We start from the raw sequence: 9,567 nt of genomic DNA on the forward strand, positions 1-9,567 counted from the left end.
TCAGGATTCATGCTGCACAGAAGCCTTACAAATGAAGAGAATGTGGCAAAGCCTTTGGGCAGTCTAGAAACCACATGTTTAGGGAGTGTAATAAGGTTTTTGTTTGGTAGGTGAATCTTACTAAACATTAGAGAATTCATTTTTAAGAGAAGCCTTACAAATACAGGGTTTGTGAGAAACCTTAAATAAATGATCTCATCTTTCTAAACAAGAGAATACATACCAGAGAGTCACCTTGCAAATGAAAAGTACGTGGCAAAGCTTTTTTTTACCTGTGCTTATAACTTGTTGAATATTGCAGAATTTATGATGGAGGGAAACAGTTAAAATGTCAGTAATTTGGCAAAACATTTAACCTTTGTTTAAGCCTCTTTGAGATCAGACAAACCTTAAAATGCAATTTATTTTCCAAAGTCTTTGTCCTTATTTACATCTTACTCAACACCTTATAATACTGGGTGTAAGAGGAACAGGCATAAAGAACATGGGAAAGCTTTACACACTGTGCAAACCTTACTCGACACCCCTGTGAGCAACAGAATTTCTCAAACCTCAGGGTTTTCACCATGTATCGCCTTTAGATAAGTTCCCTGTGTAACTTAAATCCTTGCTCTTTTGGTTTATTTCTAATGATCTAACAACTTGAGAACCCAAAGTAGTCTGCAGATGGATCCTGTATAGGCTTGTGCTCTGGGTCCTGCTTCTCTCTTCCAGCATTTTGCCATGGCCTGCATGAGTAGACTGCAGGTGTGCTGTGTAGTTCCTCCAGGTCTTCTGAGTTATGAATGTGCCTTGAGTGTGTTTCAAGTGATCATCATCATTAGTAGGAATTTCAGGTGGGAAGAGTTTAAGGTGGATGCAACGAAGTTTGTTGGCTCGTTTAGTATCCTGTCCTGCATTTGTATGAGCTGTTCGATAATAGTTCCTTTGTGTGCACACTCCCTGAAAATCAACAGCATTGCAGAATCTTGATAGCGGATGGTGTTTTTATGTGCTTCCAGATGGAGCTATAACCTCACTGTATGCCGCGTTCATATTTATATGCATCTACTGGTGTTTTGTGTTTTGCATTCATGACCTGCAACAGTGTTTTTATGGCTTTTGGATTGTTCCAGGACAAACTACAGGCCCTCACCTTGATGGGAGTTGTTCTATTTCCCAGTAGTCTAGTGAGGAATGTTGAGGTGTATTGATGCACATTATCCATATATGGATGTTTTTATCTTGTGGTCATTGGGAAAACGAATCTGACACTCTAGGTTTAAAAGACTTTTTGTCTTTATTTTTTCTAGAATGTGTGTACTTTTTAGCAAGAGGGACAGATGGGTACAGATATTAAGGGAGAAAGACGAGAGGCAGAAACTCATAATTGTGGCACTTCACAATGGCTTTGTGTGTGCGTGTGTGTGTGTGCTTGCGCGCGCGCACGCACACACACACACACGCACATGCACGCGATCAACAGGGACATGTAAGGAAGGAGAAGAAGGGAAAGAGATGAGAAGCTTCAATTCTTCATTGTGGTGCCTTCATCGTTCATTGTTTTTTTGCCTTGACCAGGGTCCTCCAGCTGAGCCAGTGACCTTTTGCTCAAGCCAGCAACCTTTGTTTTCCAGTCAGCAATCTTGGGCTTCAAGCCATCAACTAGGGGTTCATGTCTATGATCCCATGCTTAAGCTGGTGAGCCTGTGCTGCATCCGGTGACCTAAGGGTTTCTAATTAAGGTCCTCAGAATCCCAGGTCGAGGCTCTATCCACTGCGCTACTTAGTGATCAGGCTAAAATATATAATTCTGCTTTGGAGTGAAATATTTTGATGAACCTTACGTTTATTTTACCTAATGTGTCATTTTAAACCACTCTTGTTAATTTTCTGCACAGGGGAGCTAGCTAATTCTGATAATTGAAGTTAAAGTTTATTTTGTACGATTGTATAACTGAATTATAAAATGGTTGCCATAGCCAGTTACATTAGTCAGTGAAAAGCCTCATCCCAATTCAAGGTGCTGTGTTTGAATGCTGATCAAGGCACACACAGGAACAGCTTAATGTGCCGGTCTCTTTTTGTGCCTCTTAAAAATAAAATAAGGCCCTGGCCAGTTGGCTCAGTGGTAGAGCGTCGGCCTGGCGTGCAGAAGTCCCGGGTTCAATTCCCGGCCAGGGCACACAGGAGAAGTGCCCATCTGCTTCTCCACCCCTCCCCCTCTCCTTCCTCTCTGTCTCTCTCTTCCCCTCCTGCAGTGAGGCTCCATTGGAGCAAAGATGGCCCGGGTGCTGGGGATGGCTCCTTGGCCTCTGCCCCAGGTGCTAGAGTGGCTCTGGTCGCAACAAAGCAATGCCCCAGAGGGGCAGAGCATCGCCCCCTGGTGGGCAGAGCGTCACCCCCTGGTGGGCGTGCCGGGTGGATCTCGGTCGGGCGCATGCGGGAGTCTGTCTGATTGTCTCTCTCCATTTCGAGCTTCAGAAAAATACAAAAATAAATAAAATAAAAATGACAAAAACTAAATGCCTATAAATTATCACCTAAAGTAGAAATAAATGCTTCAATCAAAAGTCATAGGTTAGCTGAATGGATACAAGAACCAGACCCATACATATGCAATCTATAAGAGATTCTCTTCAGATTAGAAGACAAAGTAAAGGTAGGGAGATCTCAGCTTGACCTGTGGTGGTGCAGTGGATAAAACTGGAACGCTGCGGTAGCCAGTTCAAAACCCCAGGCTTGCCTACTCAGAGCACATATGGGAATTGATACTTCTTGCTCCATCCCACCCCTCTTCTCTCTGTCCTCTCTAAAATAATTTTTAATTTTAAGAGATTACGTTATTTTCTATGGAACCTACTCTGCAAATGTGCTCTGTGAGAGATCTAATCATGGACCATGTACATATAGTAGTTTGAGATAACTGTGCTCATACGTAGATGGCCCATGCAATATAGGTGGCTATTAATGGAGTCAACATGGAAAACGGTTTGTAGATACCCAGAAACTCATTGTGGAAGGCTCCTGAGCAGGTCAGAAAAGGTTTGATGGAAACTCCAGTAATGATGCTTCACTTTTATGTGTACTACTAATGCTTTGCTTTGACTTTTGAAAATTTGGAAATTCCATAAAGCTAAGTGAGATAGCAAAACCCAACCAACCTTCTGCCTCAAAGGCAGAAAGAAATAGGGTGTTCTTGGGGTGACAGTTTACAGCTGTGGTGTGTGAGATGGTCCCCTTTAACATGGATCCCCCTTGTCCTTCAGTAGGATTATATGCTGAACCCTCCTTCTCAGTTCAGCAAAATCTTGTTGGTGGCCTCTGAGAGAGTGTGTTTCTCCCATGTAGCTCACTGTTCACATCAGGGACTTTCCATCTGTTGAAGAAGGTGGGGAGCTGACCTGCCCTGACACAGGAATCCAGTACCTGTGCCGCAATGTGGCAGGTCTCTTTCCTTGACATACTCATGGGACGTGTGCATTTCCATTGGGGGGTACAGATGGTTCTCCCAGCTTCCAGTCCTGTGGTGGCCACAACCCAGTGACTGACTACACCTGAAGATCAAAGGTAATGGGACTCCTCAGCTTCAGCTTTGTCCTCGGCCCTAAATGATTGACTTTGACTACGTACATGTCCAGTAGAGTTCTGAACATCATGGTGGTGAGCATTAACAGTGACTCTGGCCTGACCAGGCGGTGGCGCAGTGGATAGAGCATTGGACTGGGACGCAGAGGACCCAGGTTCGAGACCCCAAGGTCGCCAGTTTGAGCATGGGCTAATCTGGTTTGAGCAAGGCTCACCAGCTTGAGCTAATCTGGTTTGAGCAAGGTTCACCAGCTTGAGCCGTAGGTCGCTGGCTCAAGCAAGGGGTCACTCAGTCTGCTGTAGTCCCCGGTCAAGGCACATATGAGAAATCAATGAACAACCACAACGAAGAATTGTTTCTCATCTCTCTCCTTTCCTGTCTGTCTGTCCCCCCCCCCCCCCCCGTCTCTGCCACAAAACAAACAAACAAAAAAAACCCCACACAAAACAAAACAAAACTGATTCTGGCTTCCTGGAATGTGAACCACAGGCAGAAGTCCTCGGAGGAACCAATGAGATCTCTCTCTGTAGTCCAAGATTTCAATGTGGGGTCCTGACACTGCAGGGTGTGTGATGTGAAGATACTGAAGAGTGTGAAGGTCCCATCTTGGAGGGAGAATAATGGGGATAAAGCACATGATCCGGCAGACACAGACCCACGTCCTCCTCTGGTTCCAGGTTCATGCAGGACTTGTGGTCTGCAGGCCCTTGGTCACACAGACAAGCTTCATAAGTCTGTTTGGGGCCAGAGTCCTCTTAATGTAGAGAAGTCACAGACTCCACCAAGACTTTGCTGCTTTCTGAGTTTATCCATCATCACACCAATTATTTTCAGAGCTTGTTTTTTAAAACCCTGAAGATAAGAGGTAGAGATCGAAAGGAGAGTCCTTGACCTGGAGAGTATTATGTTATGTGAAATAAGCCAGGTAGAGAAAGACAAATATGATCTCAGTTACATGTGGAATCGAATGAACAAAGTGAACTGAGGAATGGAATAGAGGCAAGAGGCGGGCTCACAAGCAGCAAAGGGAGAGCTGTCAGCGGGAAGGGAGATGAGGGGGTGGGATCTGAGAAGGTGAAGGGATTAGTGAAATTATATGCACATAACATACACATGACAGCAAATCCCAGAGGGAAGAAGGCATGGAGTTAGGATGAGGGGAGCAAAGGAGGTGTAATGGGAAACACGGGTGTGTGTGTGTGAGAGTTTTATTGAGTGGGACTCTTGAACCCATGTTAACAAAAAATTTAAATTAATAAAAAATTTTAAAAAGGAGAGTCCTCATATCCTAATTCTGATAATTGGTGCCTGTTTTAGAAATGTGAGAGAATATGGAAAAAGCAGAAGATGCCCAACTCAGGTGGGAGGAAAGAGAAGACTCCCTGTGTGCACCTGTCCCTGGTGCTGATTGTAGGGTCCCATTAATGGAGTCAGGACCACATCTGAACATAAAGATGCCTTTCATTTTTGTATCAGTGAGATATAATTTACTGGAAATCTAAGTTGAAGTTCAGCTGGCCCAGCCGCCCTACAAATAGAGCCCATAAACAAAATCTTCATACTTAGTCATAGCCTAAAAGTGAAATATTCCTGTGTGAAATAGTGCCTCCCCTGTTAAGAATGTAAAATTCTCTTCGTAGAAAGGAATATTTGGGGCATAAGCCTTAGAATTCTAATGATGTAGTAATCCTGATACTTCTGGGGCAGAAATAGCCACTCCCATTTTCCAGAGGAAGTCTTCTCAGGGACAATTTTAAATCTTCACTAAGTCAAAGCATCTCAAGTTTATGCTCTAATTATTGAAAAATTGATTCCAAAATGTATATGAAAAAGCAAAAAACTTAAAGAGCCAAAAAATTCTAAAACAACAGAATGGAGGACTCTCAAGGTCACATTTCAAATCTTACCATAAGTTTCCTGTAATGTAGAAACTTTGGGATTGGGTAAAAGAGACACATGGATTGATGTAGTAAAATACAGATCTCTAACTAGACCCACACAAATACAGTTAACTGAGTTTTGACAATGGTGCCCAGACAAAACAAAAAGCATACACTTTCCTTAAATGTTGCTGGAGAGGCCCTGGCTGGTTGGCTCAGCGGTAGAGCATCGGCCTGGTGTGCAGGGGACCCGGGTTCGATTCCCAGCCAGGGCACATAGGAGAAGCGCCCATTTGCTTCTCCACCCCCCCTCCTTCCTCTCTGTCTCTCTCTTCCCCTCCCGCAGCCGAGGCTCCATTGGAGCAAAGATGGCCCAGGCGCTGGGGATGGCTCCTTGGCCTCTGCCCCAGGCGCTAGAGTGGCTCTGGTCGCGGCAGAAGTCGCCCCTGGTGGGCGTGCCGGGTGGATCCCGGTCAGGCGCATGCGGGAGTCTGTCTGACTGTCCCCGTTTCCAGCTTAAGAAAAATACAAAAAAAAAAAAAATGTTGCTGGAGAAGTTGAATAGCAAGGCTGTTTCAGAATTGCTCTTTTATAAGATGCCAGCAAGCGCTGTCCAAACGTGGCCACCCCATTTTTATCCCCATCACCAGTGTATGAGATTTACACGAAATCTCCACCTATTTCAACCCTTGGTGTTTCTGCTTGTAAATTTTATTCATTCTGTGTATGTATTGGTACCATACTTACATTAAGGTCCACTGTGTGAAGAATTATGGTGCTGAGGAACATGTCAAAGGCAAATGTACATTGTATGTCAATATTTGCAAGTTGCATGTTACAGTATTTGCTTTTCCTCTATTTTTTCTTCCGTCATTCTACAGTTTTGTACATATTTCTTAAATGTTCACAGTACCAGTTCATTTTCTTATTTGGGATTAACAAATACCTTCTCCCACTGTGGCCCATTGAGTGGTTTTCTTTTTTGCACTCTTGCTGGTGTTCATGAGGAACCATGATTACTATTAGTGGATTCCAATTTACTAATTTTTTCACTAAGTTCATTTTGGTATCTATTTAAGGAAACTCATGATTCCACAGAGCTATAAAACTGTTATTCGACCTTTTGCTGTAAAAACCATTATTGTTTTTCTCTTCACATTTTGATTTGTACTTTATATGAATGACATCAATTATTGTTAATAGTTAAGTAGGCATGAAATGTCACCTTGTTTTATCAACTCACCCAATGCAGAACCATGTGATGGAAAGACCATAATCTCCTCACTTTACTGCAGGTGCCTGTCATAATTCAGGTGACTCTACATGAGTGGTCTGAGTCTGGATTCTTCTTTCTGCTCCATTGCACAAAGTATCTCTGCTTTTCAGTTTCTCAAACTCTAACATTTCCATCTCCATCGGAATGTCTGGTTTCCTTTTTCCCCTGTCTCAGGTAGAGTGAATTATCACCAATTTGTAGGGGTGAGGGTGGTGCTGGTATGACTGCTACAAATGAGGGAAATGTGACCTAGAGAAGAAGTAGGCTTCTCAAGTGTCCATGAACTATTTGTGCTGGGGGGGGGGGTGCCACAATTCTATTAAAAATGCATGCTTTACAGCCTTCTCACGAGACTCTGGTGAATGTTTATTTTACCCGTATCCTGAAGAGTCTTCAAAGTTTAAAGAGAGTCACAACCAGCAATGCAGTGCTCTGAAGAGAAGAAATGACTCAAAAGATTTGTCCCTAGGAGATGGAGACCCTGCTGCTCACAGAAACAAAGTCAGGTAGAAACTGTGTGAAGTAAAACCTGCCTTTCAGGGCCAAGAGGGAGAGCTGAGCTTTTCTGTGAGTGCAGAGTATATGGCACGGTCCTGCCAGGCTCGTGTCTTTCCTAACTCTCATAGGACACTCTGCTGTCTCCAATCAACCAAGAATGGAAGGGGCGGTCACCCTTCACACACACCATGGAAGTGGTCCCATCTACCACGTTCCCCTTTCCAATTTATCCTCCACATTCATCTTTCCAACTGCCCTTTAGAATCTGTATCCACATCCATGGTGGTTCTACTTTTATATTTTATCTATTCTGTGTATGTATTGGTTGCATACTTTGGCTTCAACCCAGTGACCTTGGGTCAAGCCAGTGACCATGGGATAATTTTTGAGAGAGGTAGGCACAGTGAGAGACAATAACATTAAGCTGTTCCTATATGTGCCCTGACAGGGAAATCAAACTAGCAACCTGCACACTCCAGAAAGATAATCCAGAGCTTTCCTGGCAGTGCTTTTGTCATTTTTTTAGAGAGACGGGAAGATGAAGGGAGAGGGATGGGGGAAGAGAAAGGAAGCATTCATTTGTTTTTCCACTCCATCGTGCAGGTTTTTTGGTTGCTTCCCATGTGTGCCCTGACTCGGGATTATATCCACAACCTTGTTGTTTTAGGACAACACTCTTAACCAATTTAGCTAACTAGCCAGGGCTAATTTTGAAGTCTTTTATAATCTGAATATTTGCATCTGTTTTATAATGAGAAAAGAGAAAGACATGTCAAATTTTTTGCACCAATTGATTAAAGTCTTATAAATATGTTTACTTCATTCCCTCATACATTTTACAAGCAACAAAACTTTCCATAAACAAATTCTTGACGTTTACTGAAAATTGGCCTCTCCCCAAATGTTTTGAGTTTGATAAAGTGTTCTAGCTGCTGCGTATTTATTTGCTGTGGACACGAGTGTTAGGTTAAGTTGGCTCCTTTAGATTTAGAGCCTCTTTAAAGCTCACATTCCCATCACCCAACTTCCCTCTAGGGATCAAAACAGAACATTCTCATCTGCTGCTGTGAGGCTGTAGTTAATTTGCTTCTTATTCTCTTATTGGCTTCCTGGCTTTCACTTTGAAATGTAGCAAAAAGTTTACCTTTGCAGAAATGTCAGGGAAAGCTTGCATTGGAAAGGGACCTGACCGTTATGGGAGTTTAATTCACAATAGTTGTTTGTAAAAGCCCAGCCACAGGCTCAGAGATGCCAGGTCCCAGCTGTTTGGGGGAAATTCCTGACCTCTTGGCTCTCAAAATTTACCAAGGACATCCAAAAGGACCGTGATAATTAAGCCTGTGCTACATCAAAAAGAATTTCTTTCTGTAGCAAAATTCCCCTCCTGCTCATCAAGTGAGTGAACAAGGCCACAAACCCAATATACTAATCTGAGCATGTCTAGGTGCAGGCAACCCCATGCCAGCAAGTGCCTGCTGTAACCTTATACATAATGCTCCCTTTTGCAGCTCCGGGCTGACACCTTTTGCTGATCTCAACCTGCTTGAACCTAGCCACCTTTAAAATAAACTTTCCTCGTGAAACCAGTTAGCCTCGTGTTTTCAGTTCGCCTTGTGGTTTCTGCCTTTCAATGAGTGTACACACTGAAAATGCTAATGGCTGATGGAAATACTACACAACACAGTATGATCTTCATAATCTGCATTCCACAGATCCCCAAATCTATTAGCAACATTATGTATAGTTTTAAAAAGATATTTAGGGACCAACTCATGAAATAATTTGACAAAAGCATTACATTGAACTTTCAGCCCTATAAGAATGAACCACAGTGCCTGACCAGGAAGTTGCATAATGGTTAGAGCATTGGACTGTGATGCAGAGGACTCTGGTTCAAAACCCCAAGGTCACCAGCTTGAGCGCAGGCTCATCTATCTTTAGCACGTGCTCACCAGCTTGAACGCGAAGTGGCCGGTTTGAGCCCAATGTCATTGGCTTAAGCAAAGGGATCACTCACTCTGCTGTAGCCCCCTAGGTCAGGGCACATGTGAGAAAGCAATCAATGAACAAACAAAGGATCCACAATGAAGAATTGATGTTCCTTATCTCTCTGCCTGTCTGTCCCTATCTGTTCCTCCCTCTGTGTCTCTCTTTGTCTCTGTCACACACAGAAAAGAATCAACCACAGAAATTAAAACTACATATAAGAATATAACAAGTTAAAAGTCTATCAAAATGATTCTGTTTTTGGACTTAGAGAGGATTTCTTCTAGTATCAAACACAACCTTTGCAATAAAGATAGGTAAATATTGATCCATTCTTTTTTTTTCTTTCATTTTATTTA

General features: G+C 43.1%; 1 protein-coding gene across 1 annotated transcript in view; it reads left to right on the forward strand.

The window, feature by feature from the left end:
• LOC136331919 (zinc finger protein 420-like) overlaps positions 1 to 8,770 on the forward strand; it is a 44,328-nt gene extending 35,558 nt beyond the window's left edge. The window contains 1 exon segment of the mRNA XM_066271084.1: positions 2 to 8,770. Within this exon segment, the coding sequence (XP_066127181.1) occupies positions 2 to 110 (109 nt within the window). The 3' untranslated portion in view covers positions 111 to 8,770.
• Positions 8,771 to 9,567: the final 797 nt, after the last annotated feature.

Source organism: Saccopteryx bilineata, chromosome 3 (genome assembly GCF_036850765.1).
Source record: "Saccopteryx bilineata isolate mSacBil1 chromosome 3, mSacBil1_pri_phased_curated, whole genome shotgun sequence".
Lineage (NCBI taxonomy): Eukaryota > Metazoa > Chordata > Mammalia > Chiroptera > Emballonuridae > Saccopteryx > Saccopteryx bilineata.